General features: G+C 53.2%; 9 protein-coding genes and 1 non-coding gene across 10 annotated transcripts; 3 read left to right on the top strand and 7 right to left on the bottom strand.

The window, feature by feature from the left end:
• Positions 1 to 106: 106 nt before the first annotated feature.
• Positions 107 to 4,312, bottom strand: BO97DRAFT_260744 (cohesin subunit IRR1). The gene is made up of 3 exons (XM_025690902.1): positions 4,240 to 4,312; positions 3,584 to 4,154; positions 107 to 3,512 (listed from the first exon to the last, which is right to left on the bottom strand). Exons 2-3 carry the CDS (start codon positions 4,125 to 4,127, stop codon positions 268 to 270), a joined length of 3,789 nt encoding a protein of 1,262 aa, XP_025554084.1. The 5' UTR covers positions 4,128 to 4,154; positions 4,240 to 4,312; the 3' UTR covers positions 107 to 267.
• A 965-nt stretch (positions 4,313 to 5,277) lies between these two features.
• On the top strand, positions 5,278 to 6,687 carry BO97DRAFT_403956 (urease accessory protein UreD). Its single transcript, XM_025694850.1, has one exon. It carries the CDS (start codon positions 5,470 to 5,472, stop codon positions 6,559 to 6,561), a length of 1,092 nt encoding a protein of 363 aa, XP_025554083.1. The 5' UTR covers positions 5,278 to 5,469; the 3' UTR covers positions 6,562 to 6,687.
• On the bottom strand, positions 6,677 to 7,127 carry BO97DRAFT_260727 (uncharacterized protein). Its single transcript, XM_025690901.1, has one exon. It carries the CDS (start codon positions 7,032 to 7,034, stop codon positions 6,792 to 6,794), a length of 243 nt encoding a protein of 80 aa, XP_025554082.1. The 5' UTR covers positions 7,035 to 7,127; the 3' UTR covers positions 6,677 to 6,791.
• Positions 7,128 to 7,217: 90 nt separating this feature from the next.
• On the bottom strand, positions 7,218 to 8,580 carry BO97DRAFT_339792 (uncharacterized protein; the record flags this gene model as incomplete). Its single annotated transcript, XM_025691567.1, has 2 exons — positions 7,218 to 8,343; positions 8,399 to 8,580. The coding sequence occupies 2 exons, from the start codon at positions 8,578 to 8,580 to the stop codon at positions 7,218 to 7,220; spliced, it is 1,308 nt and encodes a 435-aa protein (XP_025554081.1).
• Positions 8,581 to 12,340: 3,760 nt separating this feature from the next.
• On the bottom strand, positions 12,341 to 14,324 carry BO97DRAFT_432597 (karyopherin alpha; the record flags this gene model as incomplete). The annotated part of the gene is made up of 3 exons (XM_025697554.1): positions 12,341 to 13,249; positions 13,308 to 13,817; positions 14,091 to 14,324. 3 exons carry the CDS (start codon positions 14,322 to 14,324, stop codon positions 12,341 to 12,343), a joined length of 1,653 nt encoding a protein of 550 aa, XP_025554080.1.
• A 453-nt stretch (positions 14,325 to 14,777) lies between these two features.
• Positions 14,778 to 14,850, bottom strand: BO97DRAFT_t78. The gene has a single exon. It is a non-coding gene; the product is annotated as a tRNA-Thr (tRNA).
• A 118-nt stretch (positions 14,851 to 14,968) lies between these two features.
• On the top strand, positions 14,969 to 17,339 carry BO97DRAFT_403953 (telomere-binding alpha subunit central domain protein). Its single transcript, XM_025694849.1, has 4 exons — positions 14,969 to 15,502; positions 15,568 to 16,480; positions 16,538 to 16,907; positions 16,964 to 17,339. The coding sequence occupies exons 1-4, from the start codon at positions 15,233 to 15,235 to the stop codon at positions 17,250 to 17,252; spliced, it is 1,842 nt and encodes a 613-aa protein (XP_025554079.1). The 5' UTR covers positions 14,969 to 15,232; the 3' UTR covers positions 17,253 to 17,339.
• A 345-nt stretch (positions 17,340 to 17,684) lies between these two features.
• Positions 17,685 to 19,359, bottom strand: BO97DRAFT_468849 (CCCH zinc finger protein; the record flags this gene model as incomplete). Its single annotated transcript, XM_025699785.1, has 4 exons — positions 17,685 to 18,533; positions 18,625 to 18,967; positions 19,055 to 19,198; positions 19,285 to 19,359. The coding sequence occupies 4 exons, from the start codon at positions 19,357 to 19,359 to the stop codon at positions 17,701 to 17,703; spliced, it is 1,395 nt and encodes a 464-aa protein (XP_025554078.1). The 3' UTR covers positions 17,685 to 17,700.
• A 522-nt stretch (positions 19,360 to 19,881) lies between these two features.
• Positions 19,882 to 21,189, top strand: BO97DRAFT_403952 (putative translocon-associated protein, alpha subunit). Its single transcript, XM_025694848.1, has 3 exons — positions 19,882 to 20,049; positions 20,135 to 20,565; positions 20,626 to 21,189. Exons 1-3 carry the CDS (start codon positions 19,978 to 19,980, stop codon positions 20,909 to 20,911), a joined length of 789 nt encoding a protein of 262 aa, XP_025554077.1. The 5' UTR covers positions 19,882 to 19,977; the 3' UTR covers positions 20,912 to 21,189.
• Positions 21,190 to 21,270: 81 nt separating this feature from the next.
• On the bottom strand, positions 21,271 to 22,350 carry BO97DRAFT_468847 (DNA 5'-adenosine monophosphate hydrolase; the record flags this gene model as incomplete). The annotated part of the gene is made up of 2 exons (XM_025699784.1): positions 22,201 to 22,350; positions 21,271 to 22,049 (listed from the first exon to the last, which is right to left on the bottom strand). The coding sequence occupies exons 1-2, from the start codon at positions 22,274 to 22,276 to the stop codon at positions 21,271 to 21,273; spliced, it is 855 nt and encodes a 284-aa protein (XP_025554076.1). The 5' UTR covers positions 22,277 to 22,350.
• Between the last annotated feature and the right edge of the window lie 209 nt (positions 22,351 to 22,559).

Raw genomic sequence — 22,559 nt, 5'->3', positions numbered from 1 at the left:
TAGTTGGTGGGTGAGGATGTATATGGATAATAATTGGGGTAACTAGGGGAATATATGCAGCACTTGAGCATGAATACATCGCGCTATCATAACTACAGAGACAGACGTCAATTCTAAAGTAGAGATATCAACCTACCATACAAAAGCCGGGCTTCAAAGAACTCAAAACAAACAACACCGTAGATTTTGCCTCCTAACTTCCCTTCCTCAAAGCAGGTAATAAACATTGGAATATAAAACACACGAAAAGAAAACGTCACAACCAAACTAATCACCCATGACTTCGTCCTCGTCGTCCGACTCCGGGGAGGCCGGGTCCTGGTCCACGGCCTCGCCTTGATCAAGGTCGATGTTCTCTTCCTCAACGAGTCCTCTAGCTCGGAGGTCTTCCTCTCCATCCTCTTCGCCGCCCTCGTGTGCCTCCTCTTCTACCTCTTCTTCTTCTTCTTCTTCTTCTTCTTCCTCTTCAACATCCACTTCTTCTTCATCGTCATCGTCTTCTATCCTCTCGGCGGATTTGTGGGTATCCTTGCGCTGGTTGTTGTTTGCGGTGATGACGCCACCGCCGCCGTTGCGAGACTTATCGTTTGTGGGCTGAGAAGCAGCGGGCTGCTTCGCCCTGGAATGGGCAGGAGTGGCTCGCGAGGCGGCGCTCTTGGGCTTGCGATTCTCGAGGAAGGCCAGGACCTCACGGTAATTCCGGCCTAGCTTGGCCTTGTGTTGGAGGAGTCTCTTCCTCAACTGGCCCTGATCGGAGCCAGATGCGTCAAGGATGCGGCCTACAATAGCAAGAACGATCTTTCCGGTCAGCTCGCAGAGCCGTTGCTCCGCCAGGATACTAGATCGGAGACGCTCATCGTCGAGAGGTTGTTCAGGGTCCTCCTCCTCTTCTTCCTCGTCCTCATCCACCGGCGCTTTTTGGATATCGTCATCAGACAATGGAGCGTCATCGTCGGCGGGTTCGAGCGGAATGCGGAGCTTCTTGGCATAGGTCCGCTCCGCTATGCCGTGGATCCTGGTAATCAGGGCCTTGGGCTCGGGTCCGATCTCGTGGACCAAGCTCTGTGTCTGGAAGATGGTATCTTCGTCGTTGCCTGCGCCTAGTCCAGCATGGCGGAGGGTGCCGAAGAGAGTCTGTAGGTCTAGGAGCGTCGTGGCTGCACAGAAGCGGATATCATCTAGACCCGAGCGGTGCTTCATGATAGCAGTCAAGGCTGCAACGAACATTTCGCGGCCTTTGGTCAGCGCTTCGAAGAACGCAGTGTTGAATGACGCTTTGCCGGCATTGAGAGCTGAGATCAACGACTGAACCTTCCACATGAAGTAGAAAAGTAGCGTCCTCATGGCGTTGGTCACCAGTTCCGTCTCCGCCTTGACCAGCTCTTCATCGTCTTCTTCTGCACGGAGGCCACGCTCGACAAGATGCAAGAAAGTGTTAAACGGTGCTTCCGAAAAGTCCTTACTCTTTCCCTTAGTCCGTGTAGATGGCATTGTCTCCAAAACGTGCGTGCAGTCGATTATACTAGCCAGGTTCGAGATTCTGGTTACCGTGTTGATGAGTTCGTTGAGAGTGGCCGGAGGTATCAAGCCTCCCTCTGCAATCTCCTTCTTCCGAGACAATGCACCCAGGGTGTCAATCATATGGTCCCAGAGCTCTTGCACCTTGCCTTCCAGTGCCTCACGCATGTCATCCGAGCTCTTTGCGTGCAAGAATGCAACGCTGGCTTCGGCCAAGACATCGCGATCTGAATGGGTGAGGAACTGCTTGTTAATGTCGTTCAGCAGGGAGGTATAAGCAGCGGCATCTTTCTGGATATCTTCGATCTTGCCAAGATCCACGAGGTGCTCAAGTCTGAGAACGGCAGAGGCAGCCTCCGGTACCGAGCCGAACTTATTCAGAAGCTGCGGAATGATCTGCGCAAGACTGTGTGCAATCTCCTCCTGCAGTTCGGGGAGCTTGTCGGTCAGGGCCTTGACCTTCCGGCCTCTTTTATCGATGTCGGACTTCGCAATGTCAAGTACGCGCAATTTCACGGCACAGCACAGAACCTCAAGAAGAATCACTTCCTGGCCTTCCTGCATCTTGTAAGCTTGGCGGACCGAAGCAGCAGTGTCGTCCTCCGTGGCATCGTCAGAAATTTGGGAGTGATCGTAGAGGAGATATCCGGCAAGAGATTGCCAGTGAGAGAGTTCATCAAGATGAGGATAGATAGCCTCCGTGGCCAGAACAAATCGGGTATCCATTGAGGCTCCCAAGAGCGCATCCCGCGGGGGCACTGAGGAATCTTCTGGATGCTCTTCGTTCTCCAGACCGTCGTAGGCTTGGAGTATGTCGGCCAGACACTTGAACTTGATCCAGGAACGCTTCGGGGATTCGAAATCGTCTTCATCCTCGTCACCGAATATTTCGTTCACGTCTTCGCCAAGTTCTTCCAATGTAGAGTCGAAAACGTCCTCGACGTTGGCGACAAAGAAACGACCGGCTGCCTTACGGACTCGCGCTTCATTATCGAAGACGAGTTTACCAACGGTGTCGATGTCGGCAGGCTCAATCAGCCCGATATCGCGCATGATGTCGAGCAACTCTATCACCGAGGCGCGCACTGTGATATCTGCGTCATGGGCGGCCATTTCAACCAACCGTGGCCGATAACGCTCGGTGAACGTGCGGAGCCCTGCGACATTGTCTCTGTTTGCATAGAGGTCGCGTAATTGGTTGACTGTAGCGAGGCGCGCCTGAGGAGCGCTGTCCGCGAGGATCCAGCCAAAATAGCGTTGAAACTGGCCTTCGAAGAAGAATTCTCGATAGGTGCGCATCCACCGTCCTAATGATATCATGCATTCTGTTCGAATCAGGGGGTCAACATCCCGGTAGCGATGCACGAAGATGACGTCCACGCCATCTTTCAGAGCATTGTCGATCGTCTCGAGCTTCTGTTCATTCTCTTCGATAGCTGATGCGATAGCATCGGCCCTTCCTTTGTTCACGTTCTTCTTTTTCTTCTCACCCTCAAGCTGCTTGCGAGATGTTGACACCAAAGTTGTGATCTCACGCGCGAGGTCACAGAGGGCGTTCATGATTGCCAGGGCGATAATGGTGGACGTATGTCTGAATGGCCGGCACCTGCTGGTGGAGAATCCGGCAATCCAGACCAGCAGATTTTCGTATAAGTTCGGGTCGGTATAGAAGACTGAGGAGTGATGGAGTGTCTGGATCAGAGTGATGAAGAAGCTTTCGAGAACAGGTTGGAAAGACCTTAGTTTCCTGGATCTTGAGATGAGAGGGTATTCGGAAATTCCAGAAGCATCGTATTGGTTGGCCAAGTCTTCGACACGAGTCGGTACATTGTCGACGTCCTCGACATCATCAGAATCAACCTCGACATCAGTTCCCGAGCACCTCAGAATCATATTAACCAATTCAGACACGGCTTCCGACTGATCCTCCTGGTACTGGGTCAGCCACTCCGCAGCGACGGTTTCCACATTGCGGCCCTTTCCATAAATCTCCGCTATACACCACGTCAGCAACGCGGTTGACAAATCGAGCACCGTCAACCAGAGCGCAGGGCTGCTTGCTTACCGTAGAGGCCGCCTTGTCGAGCAGCCATGGTCAACCGCGCTTTCATCTGCTTGGGCCGTGCCGTCGGCCGCTTCCCATTCGCGGCCGGTCGCAAGGCCAACTGACGGCCGATGCCATTACCAGCAGCAGCAGCGGCGACCTTGGGTTTCTTGGCCGACCGGGCCGACCGGGACTTGTTTGACTTCGACTTTGACGAAGAGCCGGCGGGCTGCTTTTTCGTGGATGCCTTGCGCGCGGCGCGCTTCTTCTCTCTCAGTTCTTCCTCATCGGGCTCTTCATCGGCGGATTCCACGCTGTCGGATTCCGATGCGTGGTCGTCACTCTGATCACCTTCCTCATCTTCATCGTTGTTGTCGCCGGTCGCGGTCCGCTTACGTTTGGCTCCGCTGGTGGTTGTCGCGCCGTTGCTGGCGCTGTAGCTTTGTGAGTAGAGTTCGGGTCTGCGCGTCACGCGCCCAGATTTTCTCCGATCGGTTGAGGGGGAGGCGTCGCTCTGGGTGGCCAGGCCAGGCTGCGGTGTCGAGAGAGGCGATTCGGTCTCCATTCTTGCGGGGGTCTCGGTATTAGTACACTGTAACTCGAGTACACATCGTTAGCTACGAGGAGGGGATGAGCAAGTTTAGATTGAAGGATTTGCGCAAGGTAGTAGGCCGTACTGGATTAATTTGTTGACTGGATGGGGCAGGCTAGATCGGCACGGAGTTGGGGAACGCGATGTTGGGCTTCTGCACCGGGTTGCGCGCGCGTGTGTTTGGTGTGTTTGGCACCGTCCGGCGGGTGGACTGGCGGGAACAGTAAAGCAGGGGAGTTTGACAGTGGGATTCCGGGGTTAGTCAATTGGGAGGGCGAGCATGTGCGTTCGTGAATGAGACTGGCGGAGGGAAAAGAGGGTGGTGGTGGTGGTGGTGGTGGTGGTGGTGGGAGTGAGGGGAATGAGACAAGCAGCAGCAGTTAATAGTAGACAGACCGACAGACCGACAGAAACACAACGGCGAGACGGAGACGCGCTTGAGTTGGGTGCCTGATGATGGTCCATTGCTGCCTGAGGCTGGCTGCGTGCCTGCGTGCCTGCGTGCCTGGAACTCAAGGGTGGTTGTTTCATGCAAGTCACGGGACTGCACCTAGCATCCTTAGTCATGCAAGAGGGTGAGAACCGCCAAGAATGCCAAGGCGGAACCAAGGGGCAGATCAGGCCCAGTCAGCTGACTAGCCTTCCTCCCCGAAAAGGCAATTGCGCAGTTGGTGATATTTATGCCGTAATGGAAACAGGGGCTCTGCCTCACTCACTCTGACTATGCTCCATTCACTCTCCAGTTTGAGTCCATTCTCACTGAGCCAAGAACTGACAAGACTGACCATCCCCGACTCATTCATCCACGGGGTCGATTAAACCCCGCTTCCGCTGGAGGATTCGCAGCCATCAAACTTCAGGAAGTTCAGTAACTGGAGACTCGCGCGTCGGCAGTGCGATCTGACTGATCTCTTTCGTCAGAAAGGACCCCCCAAGCTCCATTTCCGAATGCACAATCAATGCAGAGCCAAGGGATAAACGAACCAACTCAACGCCGCTCATGACGCCATCTCCCCTGTGTGTCTGTCTGGAATTGCTTTTTGAGATTTATTGAAAAATTGAATCTAAAAAAAGCATTGCTGGGGTTGTGTGAACTTGTGAAGAGACAATGCTGTTAAAAGCCGACGGATCGACGACCCTCTTTTTCCTTTCTTCTTTCCTTCATCAGTCCTCGTTCTTCTAGCCTCTCTTCCCGAGCTTTCCCCGCAAAAATCAAAATCACATTCTTCCTTGAAACATCCCCCTCCCTCTGCCCCCGCTGCCGTTGCCGCTGCCGCTGCCGCTGCCACTCCAAACCCACCACAAGCCACCCAGGATGCCAATAAAATCTCCCTTTGAGTCGTGCATAGCGAAGCCAGGAGAGGGCCAAGTCGTGCTCTCCCTGCTGCCACCGTCGAACCCGACCCTGACGACGCTGACCTACAAATACCCGCTCAAGCTGCTCACTCGCACGCCGGGGTTCGTCCCCAAGTCCTCAGCGCTCACCTGTCCCTCGCAACCCGTGCACCTGTACCTCCTCACCTACGGCGGCGGACTCCTGCCCGGCGACAAGATCAATGTCTCGATCACGCTCGACCCGCGCACGCGCATGGTGGTGACCACGCCGCAGGGCAGCACCAAGATCTTCAAAACCGAGCCCAACGCAAGCGTCAAGGGCCAGCGCGGCACCCCGAAACACATCCTCTCCGACAAGAGCAGCCAGACCCTGAGCGTCCACGTCGGCCAGGAGGCCGCCCTCTGCTACCTCCCGGACCCCGCCGTCCCCTACAAGGACAGCCGCTACGAGCAGGTGCAGACTTTCACCGTGGACGGGCCCACCGCCAGCAAAGACCCGCGCCGCAGCAGCCTTTGCATCCTAGACTGGGTGACGCAGGGCCGCGCCTCCCGCGGCGAGAACTGGGACTTCCACCTCTGGCGCGGCAAGAATGAGGTGTGGACCACCGACGAGCTGGGCAAGAAGAAGCTCCTGCTTCGCGACTCGCTCATCCTGGACCGCGAGCTCGACCAGGACCAGCTGGACCGAAACCCCGAGCTCTTGACGCACACCAACCTGATCCGCGAACGGACGTACCCGCACGGCGTTGTCGGCACCCTGATCCTCTACGGGCCCGTGTTCGAGAACCTCGCCAACTTCGTCATGGACCGCTTCACCTCCCTGCCGCGCATCGGCGCCCGCAATTGGTCTTCCCCCTCGACCGTGGCCAGCGGCTCCTCCGCCGCCACGGAGTCCCCGCCCAACTTCGACGAGCAGGTGACCTTCACAGCGGCCCGGGTCCGCGCCGGGTTCGTGCTAGTCAAGTTCGGAGCCCCCGACTTCGCCACCGCTAAGGACTGGCTCGGAGCAATCCTGCGCGAGGAAGGGACGGTCTACAAAGAGTTCGGCGAGGAGGCATTATTCTGCTTGTGAGATTTTGGTTTCGTCGTCTTCACAAAAGCGTTTCTTATTGTGCTGTGTTTTATTTACCCCATGACCCCCACAAAGGAGGTCAAATGATACCCAAACTGTTGCCTTGCACCCAAGGTTTCTCATGGTTAATTAGCATATTTTCTCTTGCATAAGCAAGGATCTTCTGCCAAAGCTAAAGATGATGCTCTATCTAAATTTCTCTTCTCTCGTCTTAATCTCCCCTCTTCTTTCTAGAAGGTAAGGTAAAAAGCATGAAGTAGTCTAGACAACGCAATTCCCCACCTGCACCCACGACGTCCCAGCCACATCACAGATACCAGATATCCAGATTTAAACCTGTCTTCTCTCTTAAGCAGCAATTTCGAAGCAGAACACGTGAAAGGCCGCATCCGAAACAACAACAGCAACAGGAACAGACTAAAACCAAGAAAACAAAATCCAACATCAAAAAAAAGGGTATCACCAACATTCATAACAAGAACACAGAAACAAAGCTGAACAAGCCAAACGCAAATAGAAAAAGGAAAGCTCTATCAAATCGGAGGGAAAGAAAGGCAATTCATAAAATACGCACATAGGAAACTCCGAGGCCTTCTTTTTCTTTGTGTTCCGAGAAAATCAAGAAACTCACTCCTTGCATCTAGTGACTAGAAAAACTAATGCCACAGATCCGACCATTTCGGCCTCCAATCCTGGCGGGCGGCGCTCTGCAGATCATCGACATTCAGGATATCGACGCCCTCCTGCACGAGCACGGCCCAGAGGTGGTTGCGGAGAAGGCGCGGCCAGTCCGGGACGTCCCAGTAGCGGACCTTGAGGCCGCGGCGGTGAGCGGCGCGGATCTGCGCTCGGATCGTGTCGATCTGCTGGTCCGTGAGGCGGAAGGTCCAAGGGAAGCCGATGGATTTCTTGAAGGAGACCGAGGCATAGAAGCTGTTGGTGCGGTCGAAGGTGTCGGTTTGGGAGACGCCCGTGAGGCCTTGACCGACATTTCGCGCCGTAAGGCTATTGTCAGTGTCGCGGGCGGTGGTGGCCCCGGTGGCCGTGCTTCTTTGGGTTTGGGTCAGGTGGCGTGTCTCGTCGGAGGAGAAATCGTCGTCACCGCTATTGGCATCGTTCTCGGCAAGTACGTTGAGTGGCGCATCGAAGAAGATGTCCCGGTATGTGGTATTGGCCGTGACCAGATCGAAGGGCGTGTTGCCCGTGCCGACGACTGTGATCGGGCCGGGAACAACATCGGTGCCGTTGAAGTATGTCAGGTAGCCGCGCTCACGGAGCGGTGCCAGTTGTGTGACGACTTTGTTGTAGGTGTCGTAGCCGTTGGTCTTGATGTCGATCAGTAGGATGATGGTTTGGGATGGATCGGTGCTGAAAACGCCCTGGAGTGGACGATGGAGTTGGGGGTGGAACTCGGTGAGGGGGTTTTGCCGTTCGAGGATCCTGAGGAGGGGATTGATGTACAGGGTGCGCAGCGTGCGCTTCGGGGTCAGCGATGAGGTGGTGTGGCCCACATAGAGTTCCTCGTCGAACAGCCAGACATCGGCCTCGACGCCGACGCAGCCGGCCTTGAGGGCAGAGAACAACGGGACGGGGCGCCAGTAGTCGTTATGCGAGTGACATTTGACGGGGTTGATGCCACGAGAGGCATCGGTGGGCCAGCGCGAGAGATTGATGGCAGAGGTCGTGCTACCCGGTTGCCACCGCTCGACTGCGCGGTCGACCTCGCTGGGAAAGAATGCAATGACTATGCCACAGACAATGGCAATGAACTGAACAATGCCTCTATTGGTATTTCTGTGAGTGGGGGGTGTTTGCATGGTGCGATGGTATGACTTACAACATGATCAGAATGCAGACGATCGGATAGAGCAAACAGCGAAGCAGCCTTCTGGACTTGGGAGAATGTCGTACGGATGATGATTTGTGAAAGGGAGTGGAGCAGGAAAGGCCAGCAGCCTCGGGCCGTTTATCGCGAGGCGCAATGTTGAAGGCGGCGGCGATAAGAGCCGGTCCCCGCATCCACCACGACCGTAGATAGCCTTTGCGACGAACCGAATGAGATCTTTCGGGATCGGCCTCGAGGTCAAATTCGCTTATTGAGTTGCTGCATTCCTTCGTGATGGTGAGAGAATCGCTGGTCCATGGCTGGTGGTCCATCTGATAGCGCTCCGTGGGGTCCAACATCGACTGCGAGGAACGAAAAGAATGCGGGGAAGACGAGGGTGAATGAGGAGATGCCATGGCGTAGGAATCATTCAGTACCATGGTAGAGATACAAGAAGGTAGACAGGAGGGAGAGTAACAGATACAGTCCTTTTATTCTCTGTCTGTTTCTCACGCAGACAGAGCGGTGGTGGTGGTGGTGGTGGTGGTGGTGGTGATGAGGTGGTGAGGAATGTCGCGAACAGGGAAGGAGAGAGAGTAGAGATGGAAATAGTAGTAAGTGAGAGTCACTCTGACTAGATTCATTCTCAAAGATCATCAGCCTTCCCTTTCCCTAGTTCCTTCCAGACCCCCCTATGAAACCGATCAGACCAGAAGCAGATCAATTTAAGTCAACAAAGTCGGTCTTGACAACCGAATGGTCTTCCTTCTTCACGGCTAGATCGGGTCCGCCCATGTGCTGGGAGCAAGGCTGTCATTGGAGGAAACCCTCCAAACTCTGATTTACTCAGTGAAGAGAAAATGTAGATACCTAAGTAGATACTACTTAATTAAGCAAAACAGACGTGGACCCTGAAGGAGATGGTCAGATTGATTGGATAGAGCGCCTACGCTAATCGAATTAGTGTCTAGTGAGTCTCCATGAAGCACTCATCGAGTTATCTTCACCAAAAGGCGCCCTGCATTTCATCTCAACCAGACAACCTCATCCTTTCCCTCAACCTCACCCAAAATTATGCTGCCTACGGGATAAGGCAACAGAAAAAGAAGTCGAACACAAGAAAATTCAGTCACAAAGAAAGCAAGCAAGCGCAAATGCAAAAGGTGAGACAAGCCCCTGGCCCCCATTCCCCTCCGATGTGTTGCAAGAAGATGCTGGCATCTCCGGCTTTGCTCGCTCCCACTCACTGACCCTCGGGCAATAAACCCAAAAACCAAACAAGTCGCCGTAAGACGTGCATGAAAAAGCAAAAGGGCGCTAACTGTGCGAAAACCAAAAAAAAAGGGACTTATCACCTGAACCCTTCCAGGGACCACACACACAGCCTTAAGACAAGTCTGGACTCTAGAATTCTAGACTTGGGAAGGATTAGGGCTCGGGCATTGGAAAGACCCCCCCGTCAACCAACACTCTGAATGCTTACACTCAATAACCTTTCCCTTAGTTTCTACCAATCACAACCGAGGGAAAACGGCGACATCCGTATATTTGTCTCGCTACTAAGTTATAGCGCCCTTCCTCTCTACACGAGGGTCCAACATTAGACCTTGCAGCACCCACCACTATCCCAAAAACGATTTGAGTGCTGCCTATTCACTTGCTACTTAGCGCCAGTCAACCACCCAACCTCTCTCTAGTGTTGGGGGCGCATCGACGGATCTCGTCTCTCCCAGAAGGAGTATCCAAAACATCCTCCTCTCTACCGAGACTAGAATCCCTGGTCGCCGGTGCCCCGACGGCGGCGAATATGAGGATGCTACTTAGTAGAATATTCATTCCCCCTTTCTCTCTCTCTCCGGCGCGGATTGGAAAATGTCCGACCCTTTAGCCCCGATCCCGTCGCTCCTCCGCCCTTGCATACATCCCCCGTCTCACCAGAAGCAACAAGCCTTCTCTGGCAAGGATATCCTTCCATTTGTTATGGTGTCTCCGATTTTAAGGATGCGATGGCTAAGACGGGAGGAGATCCAAGGCAAGGCTGCTATTTTCCGCTCCCGATGGCAAGGGCCGCCCCCACCACCCATTATGATGTATGTCAAGCTGTCAACTACCACCACAATAGGCAACCATCTATCTCCGAGTAAGAAGAGATAGGTCGAGATGGAAATATTCCCCCCGCGGGATCCGTTCCAGTGGCTGGGCCGTGCGAATCGCTAGGGTAATACGCACTGGAAGCGGGACTACCGGTAGCGCAGGCAACAAGACAAGATACAGTACGAAGTATCAAGCAAAGGGCCCCGGTGATCAAGATCCCAGGGTCTCCACCTGAAATGTAACGCTTCGATAAAGAATAACACGCTACCCTGGTGGCAAGAAACTCATTCACTCACTAGATCTTACCCCACATAACAGATCAAACCAAACACTGGAGCAGGCAACCACTTTCTAAAGAGACACACAGTGGGCGAGGTGGGACCTACACAGGCAACAGAATAGCATCAAGAAAAGTGATGCCAGAGTATCCATTCGAGGACGTACAGTACTGCACTTCGCAGTCGCCGACCCGGTAGATTCGGTCCTAGGTATACCGCGGTATGCGGCTCATCGAAGGCAGCAAGCAGGTAGGTCGGGGTGGGTCAGTACTAACTAATTAATGCTGTGCGTGGTGGTCCAGAGCAGTGGCACCACTGTTTAGCTGGATGCTTACGGTTGGGACAAGCATTGGGTCAGTGAGGCTTTCTGTGATTTGACCCCTGGGTGCGAAACCTCCGTGCTCGACCGTCGTCGGCTCTTAGCCTTCATACGCCTTGGGACAAAGCTACATATAGATCTAGTAGGCTGGATACTACGTTTGATCCAGCCAGTTCATAAAGTCCTCACAACTCGATGGGAGTGAATTTATATGGAAATAGACACAGAAATGATATGCGGGCTCTACTTCGGCTTCTCTTCTAGCTTGATTCCCGTCTTGATGGTGAGGATTCAGGTGGTTGTTAGAGATGATGCGGTTTTACCTTCAGACAGTGATCGTCTCCTCAGTTAAGATGGCGAACGCCACAACGTTTCATTAATCTTGGTAAGGGCATAACTCTGCCTCTGCATCTGCCTTGGGATGGACTATCCCTTCAGGTTTTATGTGTGTCCTAAGTCATCGCCCACCATAAAATGGCACACTATATCACCATGTCTAGGCGAATTGCGTTCTTTACAAGGAACTCTGAATAAGAAGCTTTCCATTTTTTTGGCCTAGAACGGAATCTACTCCGCCACCGTCACTGAACAGACCGATAGAGATATCGCGGGAAGAGCGCATCGTCATCCACCCTTCTTCCCTTCCTGTGAACCGAAAGCTCCAAGAGAGACGGGAAATTGTATACAGCTGGCGATATACTCACTCTTACTCTCCAGAAGAGCAAAGGCGGACAGTCGCATCCTAGACCCACAAAAAGAAACGGGGTACAACAACCGAAGGGCAACAAAAGAACAACCATCCAGGAGAGACATAAACATGAGACCGAAAAAAAGAGACAGATACGCCGGTGTATGAGGGATGCTACGATAATGACAAAGACAGTTGGGAAGGGTTACATGATGGTGAATCTTGTTTATCGTGAACTTATCAAAAGGGGGAGTGCGAGTATGAGAGGGCGGGGAGAGGGAACAACGCAAATGTCGAAACCTCGAGAGTTGCAAAAAGGGAATTTGGGGGAGAAGAGGGGCATGTGTCGTGCTGCCACGGGCTCTCCCTCCAGGCTCTTACGTCAAAGAGCCTGAGCCGGGAGTAATCGGGAGCGCCAACGTACCAGAGCCTCCACGAACTCAGAGGCTGAGGCGTCCACAGGGCAGTCTTCTCAGGCCACCTGGTGGTCCCGATCTAGCGATAAGGCATAGGATTAAGATAGGTACACCAGATCGTGGGAGGTTCAGATTGAGGTGCAAATGAGATTCCGTTCTTTACATGTCCATGGAATCACCGCCGTTAGCGAAGTTGAAGCCGCCAGGCTGTTGTTGCGTAGTGCCAAGGGCAAATCCAGTCTGCGTTTGCTGAGGAGCGACCTCATCAATGTCACCAGCCTCATCCTCATCAGAGAAGTACTTCTCAATGATGTTGTACGCCTTCATGTAGATCTCCTCGTTGGCGTTGTTCTGGCAGTCGTGGATCTTCTCCATGCCACCAGCCTCCTCGATGAACAGAGCGTAGCGGTTGACGCGGGCATCGCCAGACTGCGCAGCCTCCTTGTCCATATCACCAACCTTGAGGATGTTCTCGAGGCCATCCAAGGCAACCTGGATAATCTTGTTGTCAGGGCAAGCAAGCAAGTCGCACAGGGGCTTGATGCATCCCTGGGTAACAAGGTAACGGATCTGCTCGGGCTTCTGGAGACCACCCGAGGTCGCGTTGGAAATAGCCCAGCAAGCTTCCTTGCGGGTCTTGAAGTCACCGTTGGCAAGGAGGTTGATGAGAGGAGGAATGATACCGGCATCAACAACGGCCTGGATCTGGGTGGAGTTGCCGGCAGTGATGTTGGAGATAGTCCAGCAAGCTTCCTTGCGAATGCCATCCTTGGTGGAGCTCAGGAGGGAAAGGAGAGCGGGGAGAGCACCGCAGTTGATGATGACCTGGGTCTGGATATCGTCACCAGTCACGATGTTTCCAACGGACCGAAGAGCGGGAGTCTGGACAGAGGTCGAGGCGTGCATAAGGAGCTCCACGAGGCGACGGGGGATGCCGGCCTCGATAACAGCCTGGATCTTGTCGTTGGCGCCATCGGACAAGTAAGAGATAGCCCAGCAAGCATCAATCAGGACTTCGTCATCAAGCATGTAGATAAGCTTGGCAAGGACGGGAAGGGCGGGGGCAATCTGTTGGAATGTGGGTGTCAGCGCGGGGCTTTTCCTATCTAATCGCGGATGAACATACCGTGTTCCAGTCAGGTTGAGGAGTCTTGCCACGGCAGAAGTTGCTCAAAGTCCAGGTGGCGTTGCGGAGCATGCTCAGCTTGCGACCGTCGTTGATCAGGTTGAGGAGGGGACGGAGAGCACCGGCGTTAAGCACGAAGTCGCGGCACTGAGGGCTGTCACCAGCAATGTTACCAAGCGCCCAGACGGCCTGCTCCCGCACATCGGGCTCAGGGCTGCTTAGGAGCTCGACGAAAATCGGCACAGCGCCAGCCTCGATGACCACCTGGGTTTGCTGGGCGGAACCGGAGGCAATGTTGGTCAAAGCCCAAGCAGCTTCGAACTGAACAAGAGTGTGAGGGGAACGGAGGAACTCGACAAAGCGGCTCACAACCCCGGTCTCGATGACACGCTCGATGGGAGGATTGCGCTCCTTCGAAAGCAGCTTCCGGAACTTGGTAGTGGCCTGGATCTGCTGGTCGATCTGCTCAGAGAAGACACCCTTGACCATCTCCGGGAGCTCAACGTTAAGCTAAAAGGCGATCTGTTAGCCATCGAAATGATACGACGATGGTAAAAGATAGGAAATGATAAAAGAAAGGTGTTGTTGTGCGCTCGGAGGATACATCCAGTTCAAGCTCTGTTTGGCGACAAAGCGGTGAAAAGCTCATTGCTTCGCTTTTTGAGGACGCAAAATAAGCTGCGCCGCCGCCGCTTGCAAAAAAAACCAAGCACACGAGCCACAAAACAAGAGCGATAACGAACTGAATCAAGCGGCGAATAATTAAACAGGAGAAATGCATACCTCGCTCTCGATGGCACTGGCCTCATCATCACTCTCAGCAGCAACACCGCCGCCTACACCAATTCCACCATCACGGGTCTGGATACCTCTCCGCTTGGCCAAGTTCTCTTCTCTCTTCTGCTTGCGAATTTCAACCTGCTGTTCCTCACGACGACGACGAAGTTCGTCGGGCTTGAACTGATTGCGGGCCTTGAACTGGGTGCGGCGATGCTCGGGGATGTAACGTTCGGCCATGGTTGCTTAGGACACAAGAGGGGTGAAAACAAAGCCCACAAGACTGATCAGCTAAGAGGGGGAGAGGGGGGGTAAAAGAAATGGAGTATGAACTAGGGGCAGTCAGAAACGAGACAGAAAAACCAGTACTAGATGGTTTTGAGGAAAGGGGACCAGGGGAAAGCTAGCCTTGGACAAAAAAAGAGATGAGCGCAAAGAAAGAAGTGAAGTTGAAGGAGGGGAAAAAAGTGTTGATGCTCTGAGGTGGGATTGGCTCCAGTCACGGGATGCCTTGTGATTTGCTGCTTTCGGCCACGGCGGCTTGCAAGCGCCACTTCCGCTTAAGCGATGTTGCCGCGGAGGGGCTGTCGTTAAGGAGAGCTGATTGGCCGTCTGGGAAGAGGCAAAACAAACATAGGCCTCTTTTAAGCCAGAAATTGAGATGGGGAAAAAGACAAAAAGAAAAGAAGAAATTGCTCACACTCGGACTCGAACCGAGGATCTCAGCATTACTAGTGCTGCGCTTTACCATCTAAGCCATGCGAGCGAATTGCTGATGTAGAGCTCTATGCTACAGTATATAAAGCTTAATCAACGCGTGTGAGGAAAGAAGCACCAAAACCACGGAACGCGTCTTATCATTTGATCATCTTGCAGCTTCCTATTCTACACTCTCTACTCCAACCGTACAAGAAAATGTGTTACAGTTCTTGCAAACTTGGTCTGTTACCGTGACGAGTACTTGGCTCTAGCCAACAGCACATTTACGAACTGGACCATCACATCCCTGTCTCCAGACCGATGCAGTAGTCCGCCAATCGAGTCGGAAACAATCAATGACATCGATTCCAGCATAACCGCACCGTTCATGGCCTGGGATACCTTCTTATGTTCCCCTAACACCTGTAATATTGCCAATGCCCGTCACAATGCCAGCCAATTTCATTCCAAGATTAGTGGACATTTCCAAGGCGCTCGCATCGCCCGGTAATGTTAATATCATTGGGGTCGTGGTCGATGTGATGCCGGGCGTCTGGAAGTCCAGGGGCTCGTCTACCTGTGTCACCTTTACGGTCAAGGACTCGAACCTGGAGAATGGCCATACATGGGACGGGCTAAAGGTCAAATACTTCAGGGACAATGAGAATAGTCTGCCACCCGTTCAAGTGCATGATGTGATACTCCTGCGCAACTTATGGGTTCGTGCCCGAACTCAAATTCATTTCTTTCTCGCTCAATTGATACTCACATACTCTTGCTGCAGGTGCGGTCGTTACAAGGTGGGACTGTAGGAGTGGCCGCGCAGGACAAGGACATCCCATGGGCCATTTTCCGTCCAGACCCAGATCCAGTTGCCAGGTCTTCGCCCATCTGTGGACCACAACCCTTTGAGCCTGACAACGTCGAGAGAAGGAAGGCCCTATACTTGCTGGACAAGATTACCAGCATCCATGACTTTCGCAAGGCTGCAGTGGCATCCCGCCCTCCGCCTCCCTACGTGGTTCAAACCTCTGCTCCAAACTCCAGGTCATACAACCGCAAGAAGTTCTCGCTCATCAAAGACATTCAAGAGCAGACCTTTGTTGACTTGGTCGGGGAAGTGATCAAAATGTACCCTAATGACAGTGAAAAGGTCTTGCTCTACCTCACGGATTATACAGCCAACAAGGATCTGCACGATTACTCACCTGATCAAGGGGAGGGAAACGATGGCTGTGAAGGGGACACCTTCGGCTACCAGAGGCGATTCCGGAGAAAATGGACAGGGCCGGCTGGGCAGTTGTCGCTTCCGGTCACGTTATGGGAGCCACACGCAAGCTACGCCCGCCAGTTCGTCAAAGAGAACGATGTCATTCTGGTTTACAACGTGCACATCAGAAAGAGTCGAATCAACGGAGGGTTGGAAGCAGTTGTTCATACCAATAAGACCCACCCCCTTTCGGCGAACGTGCTAGTCGTACAAGCTCACAAGGATGTTCGGGCCCAGCAGCTGATCGAACGGAAAACAGAATACTGGGAATCGAATTCTCGAAAACGAAAGCCATCTGACGAAGACAAGTCAAAGGCTCCCAAGAAATCCAAAGTAAAAGCACGGAAGAAAGAAAAGCCCGAGGAAAGCCAAAAGCCTCTGTCACCCCCTGTCACCAACCGCAGTCGCTATGAAGCAAACCCAACCGGTAGGTCACTTCATGGCAATGCATTCCAGGTAGGCAGAATCTGACAGTCCACGATAGTGCGCGCAGGCAACCCATCAGTACCTATTCGAAGTCTCGAAGCCATTGTCGCCTCTGAAGAACATACCAACTTGTCACCAGACAATATCGAATACCGCTTCCCGTTTCAGAACTTTTGTTACCGGTCGAAAGTTCGCGTGGTCGATTATTTTCCTCCTAGACTGGAAGACTTTTCGGTCCCAGTAGGTCCAGCTCCAGCGAACGAAGAGAGTGACAGAGAAGAAGATAGCAGCTTCACGACATGGGAATGGCGCTTCTGCCTCCTAGTCGAAAGCGTGCCTCCACCCCCACCCGGACAGCCAAAGCAACAAGTCAGATTGTTTGTATCTGGTCCTGACGCTGTGTATCTCCATGGCCTCGATGCAGTTGAGTAAGTATACAATTTAACCCTATATAAGGGGTCACATACTAAGACAGTATTTCCAGCTTAAGAAAGAACTCGGCCGATCTTTCGGACCTGCGAGAAAAGCTGTTCCATCTTTGGGGAAATCTAGAAGAGCTCAAACAAGCAGCCACGAAGGAAGGAAATGGAACACCTCCTAACCTGGGTGCGTTATCTCAGCAACCGTTTAATTGCTGCATCAAGGAATACGGTGTCACGTGCAGGCATCGCGTCCACACGCTCGACAGTGATGATGACACCGAGTGTACCCATGAGGATTGTTTTGGGTGGGAGAAGCGATTTGCGATGTTCATGACCACGATCGAAGCTTGAAGGGTCTTAATCGGTGTGTTTTTATATATTGGCATTGATAGTACCGTTTAGTGTAATATCTTGGAGGCCATTTTGAGCTACACTCGGTGCATCTCATATCTTCACTTCTCACCTTCCTACTCAAATGTCCGAAGTCACGATAACGAGGAAAGTTTTTTGTGGGGATTCTGGATTAGTCGCATTTGTGTATGCAGGGACAGACTGAGACCCTGTCTGAAGCTGCTGAACGAAATGGGACGAGTCGTGAATAAGCTGCGCCAGCAAAGCCGCGGGAAAGCTGAGAACAATGCCCCCGTGTAATGAGCCCCAAATTAAGACTAGCTTACGGCGACAGCACAGAGAAAAAACATCACAAAAGAAGATAATGACTTGGGCCAGTCAAAAAAGAAAATGAAAATCGAAAAAAGGAATGCTTTCAACGACTATCATATGCTAGTGCACAGAAACGCTAGATCTTCGTCACCTTCACAATCGTGGTATCGATTCCATGCGAGGCTGGATCAAACCGACACGACGAGCCCCAATGGCATTCCCTTTCTCCCGGCTCACTATATGGACACCGATGGCCATACGTACACTCGGGCTCATCGCATTCAAGCCCATAGCGGCAGGGGATCATACGGGCGATAGCCGCCAAGATGACATGCTCGTTCCTGGTCAGCTTGTGCGAGTGGTCGTGCTGGCAGTCGTCGACGGGACACTCGCCCTGGAGGTAGTAGAAATTGCACAGCTTCAACTTCTTGAGCCGGTTCATCTCCTGCTGATTGATGTTCTTGAGATCGAGCCGATCGACCCGCTGGCCGAACTTGTTGCGCTCGACAACCTTAGGGCGTGCGGGCGCAGCGGCCGCTTTGCCGCGGACCACTTGGAACTCCTCTTCCGGGCTGGATGGTCGGGAGGAGGATGTGTAAGGCGATAGCGGTGCGCTGACGCTGGTGGATGTTCTGGTGAGGGAGGCGCGGGGTGGCGATGGCTTTGTCTCTAGTTTGGGCGATGGTGTGAGCAGGGACCGCGGCTGCGTGGCCACGGCGGCTTTCCAGGGCGACCAAATCGGGCAGATCTTGGATTCGCGGAAGATCTCGGAGCAGCTCATTGTTCGGAAGGATGCGCGCACGGCGTTGAGGTTCTCGCCGAAGGGCAGCGCTTCGATCAAGGTCACCCGTCCCATCAGGTCCTTGTCGTGGAGGCTATCGCCCAGGATCTGGAAGAAGGACTTCTCGTCCGCGCAACCTAGCAGGAGCTGGTGGCAGTGGCAGTTGTATAGATTCAGTTCGAAAGCCTCTGGATGAGGGACATTGGTCATATCAGCGGGTGGACTACGATGGCGAGGCTGGTTTCTTGTGAGGATGAGGTGGAGCATGGCGAAGCTTACCTGCGATCTTATCATGCGCACTGTCCGTTCCAGCGCCAATATCCACAATATCGAATGAAGGATAGCCACTGTTGAAGCCGCGAGTGAAGTCCTCCAGTAGAGCGGGGTCTGTCGTAATGCCTCCTCTGACACAGGCCTCGTTTAGTCCTTTCACATTGACGTACATCCTAACTAGGACTTTGGGGCTTCTGGCGCTGGGAAGTTGGTTGGCCACAAAGACCTCAAGCTCCTGGTGCAGCTTTTGGGCGGCGAGCTTGCCCCCCTGGCCACCTTTTTTTAGAAACTCATCCTGAAATATGATCCCAGATCCATCGAGGAGAGCGATTATATATGGTTTGCGGTTCTAGAAAGTCCGTTTCAACGGTTGCCGTCAGCACGGACTGCGTTTGGCGGGAACTAAAGTATATATCTGGTTGTGTCCGGGACCCACCGTTGACAGCTGGAATCTCGAGAGTTGCTCCATTAATTCCATCTCGTGTACCTGAATCTCTCGGTTAAACCGTTTCTCGCGATTATGGTCAAGCTTTTCTTGTTCGTATGCATCTTCGAGCTGTGCCACCCGCTGCAGGAGTTCCTAGGCGCCGGAAAACGTGGTGTCAACACAACTCACAGTACAGGACATATATATGGCCTCTCGCGAAATCTGAGTAGGTACGATACCTCGATCAGCAGGTTTTTCTTTTGTTCTGCATACGCCAGGCTCCTATAGCGATCGAGATATGTGGAAGTCGTCATGGTTGACTGTTTAGGATGGGATTGAGTTGCGAAACGATAGCTCTGGACACGAATGAATGCAAGGAAGTAATGGGATTTTTTTTGGGTCAGTTTGAGATCTGGGGAACAGTTTGTAATAAGACGTGTTATATATTATTCTTCAAAAGAGCTGGACGATATAGGCAGATAAATTCAGGAATTAATTTTAACTAAATATTCACTGAAATATAGGAAGATTCACTCTACAGAGGATTGCAACTTTGGAGTAAACGGGCGCGGAGCTGGCTGGATTTAATTGACACTTGCACTAACTACCGAGTGAATGAGACTGGATAAACGCAGCGCGCGGCAAACGGAACGGACAGACAGGCAGTTTGTTTGCCGGGAGTCAGTCAATCATCAGTCAGTCAGGCTGACCGCCCCCGGGAAAGCTGAGTCAGCCACATGGGGAAAGCAACCGAAACGCCTACGTGGAGCAAACGTCCGTCCGTCTTCCTCTTCCATCATCCATCATCATCCTTTAACTATCCTCTTTCTCTTTCTCCCTCCCCTCACCCCACCTTCCTCTCCTTCCCTCCCTTCATCTTCTTCGTTTTCTTCTCGCTCGGTTCTTTCATCTCCACCTGTAGCCGTCTCACAATGGCTCGCTTTGGTTTCTTGTCTCTGGCTCTTCTCTCCGTCCAGGCCTTGATCGGCGGCGGTCTCGCGGCTGTATGTTTTGCCCTCGTCTGAATCAGATTGCTCACGTGTCTGTATACTCGATTCGCTAACGCAATGGCTTTTCTTATCTGTATAGGATGCTGTTGCGAAGGAGGAGGCTCCCCAGACCCCCAACCTTGCTGTCACCGCGGACGCTGCTTTCCCTGCCTCTGAGTTCTTCGGCGTGAAGCTGGTCAATGGCCACCCGACCCAGGCTCTGGTCACTTTTTCCAACGATGAGCCCAACCCGGTGACGGTCAACTTCATTGGAGGCTCGCTGTGGTCTCTGGGTGAGGAAGAGAACCGCATTGTTCGCAACCTGACCGCCCACAGTTACAGCCTCGAGATCCCGGCTGGGGAGAAGGAGAGCGTGAACTTCAACTTCGCCATCGAGATGCACCCCCAGGACTTGAGACTCGAGCTTGCTTCCGTCATCTCCGATATCGAGGGTAACGTCTACACTCTGTACACCTTCAACGGCACCGTCACTGTGGTTGAGCCCGAGACTAGCATCTTCGACCCTCAGATGTGAGCCCCCCAAATCTCATCCAATTGTGTAAGAAGGTCGACTAATCCTGCTGGTCACAGCATCTTCTTGTACTTCTTCCTGTTGGCCTGCTTCTCCGGTGTCGTCTACTTCTTCTATACCGTCTGGATCGCCCCCTACTTCCCCCAGAAGCGTCGCGCTGGCAAGGCCCCTGAGACCGCCAAGAAGACCACTGGTGTGGCCAAGAAGGAGGAGATCTCCGTCGAGGGTCCGGCCGTTACCTCTGCTACCACCTACAATGCTGACTGGATCCCCGCCCACCACATCAACCGCCCTGAGGCCCGGAAGGTGAAGGGCAGCAGCTCCCGCTCCAAGAGCCGTGCTTAAATGGCTCTGGTGGCATTGTGAACGGTGGCTGTGTAAGATGAAGTTATAGGAAGGTTTTAATGCTCGTTGAGGGGACCTTGAGTGGTTCCTTCCTCGAGTCTGACGATAGGATATAAACCAGTTGGCAGGTATGATCGCTGAGAACGTGATCGGTCGACTGCTATTCCTGTCCTTTCAATTTTGCGTGTACATCTATGTCCACATTCTATCTAGGCAATCGACGCTCTCGCAGCTTAGGCTTTCGGAGGCTCTATTAGCAAAACCCAAGGATGACCAATGAAGACTTAAGGGATAACTACACCCCTGAGTCATTTGAATTCCAACCCCCACTCCCCGGGCCTTAACTCCATGGCAACCTATTATAACCGTCTCCATGCCTCAAACTCCTCCGCAAGATGCACCTTCAGCTCCGCGAACCTATTCCCAAAGTCCCTCCCACAGCGCCAACAGACAAAATCCCTCCGCAGATACCCCTGCTCATCGGGCCGCCGGCGAGGATCATCATCCGCAAGCGGGAAATCCTCCATCGGCACAAAGAACGGCGTAGAGAAACTATTGTAGTGCTTCCGATGCTTCAGCCGCGCACTGTACCGGTCCACGGAGATAACATGCACATGGAGATGGTTCATAGACGGATGCGCATGGATCCCGCACATGATCTCCCGCGCCCAGTCGCGCCCTCGCGGCAGCTCCTCCGCCCCCTCCGCCCCGTCATCTTCTTCAAGCGCCTTCCGTCGCTCCGCCTCCTGCGCTGAATACGCCCCGTGCAGTCGGCGCAGCTCGCTCGCCGCCAGCGCGCGCAGCTTCTCGGTTTCCGATCGCACGCGCGCGAGGAAGGCTGCATCTGTGAAGGCTTCGAAGGGATGTAGACGTGTTTTGGTGGGGTCGCGCGGGAGTAGGAGCAGGTGGCAGGTGGATTTTGGGAAGGCGTCGCGGATCGCGACGAAGTCGGGGGTGTGGTAGATTACGGTGCTTGCGGGGAAGGAGGTTGGGTTCGCGATGTAGGCGCCTAGCCCGTCGCGGGGGCCGCCGATGGCTCTGCGTTTGGAGGAGGTGGTTTGGGCTTTGGAGGATGAGGTGGAGGTGGAGGTTGTCGTGGGTTTGCGCTGCTTGCTTTTCGTAGACATTAGTTCTGTGACTGTGTTGGTGTTTCTGTCAGTTATAGCCCTAGATCTCTTCTTCTGTTCCATGCGAGGCGATGGTGTAAGAGAGTGGATGGGGTAGTAAGGCTTGAGACGGCGCGATCGCAGCGCAGCGCAGCGCATAGGCAACGGCAGGGCAAGACGTACAGGCATCTCTCTTCGTCGGACTCTTCTCGTTCACATCGCCTGAACTGTCGGCTTTGTAGCCTGATGACTCGGACATATTAGTAGGTTTATAGCATCAAGAAAAATATCATAGCACTGTTGAGTATTGCTTGTTCAATTTCGTATATTCGCATGGATGAAGAATAGTAGTAGAGGTGAGATGCGGAGACTGCCATGAAATCACCCCCGCAGACAACCAAATCCACCAAAGCGGTCAAGTGCGGGACAACAATCACTGCCAAATCAAACCCATTGATTGATTATCCATTCGCCAGCAAAACCAAAGGGACTCCCCTCAGCCACAGCCTCTTTCCTGTCTAGTCACTGACAAGAAGTCGAAC

Source organism: Aspergillus homomorphus (genome assembly GCF_003184865.1).
Source record: "Aspergillus homomorphus CBS 101889 unplaced genomic scaffold BO97scaffold_7, whole genome shotgun sequence".
Classification (NCBI taxonomy): domain Eukaryota; kingdom Fungi; phylum Ascomycota; class Eurotiomycetes; order Eurotiales; family Aspergillaceae; genus Aspergillus; species Aspergillus homomorphus.
The sequence above is the reverse complement of the archived record's forward strand: the minus strand, read 5'-3'. Positions and strand labels throughout refer to the sequence as shown.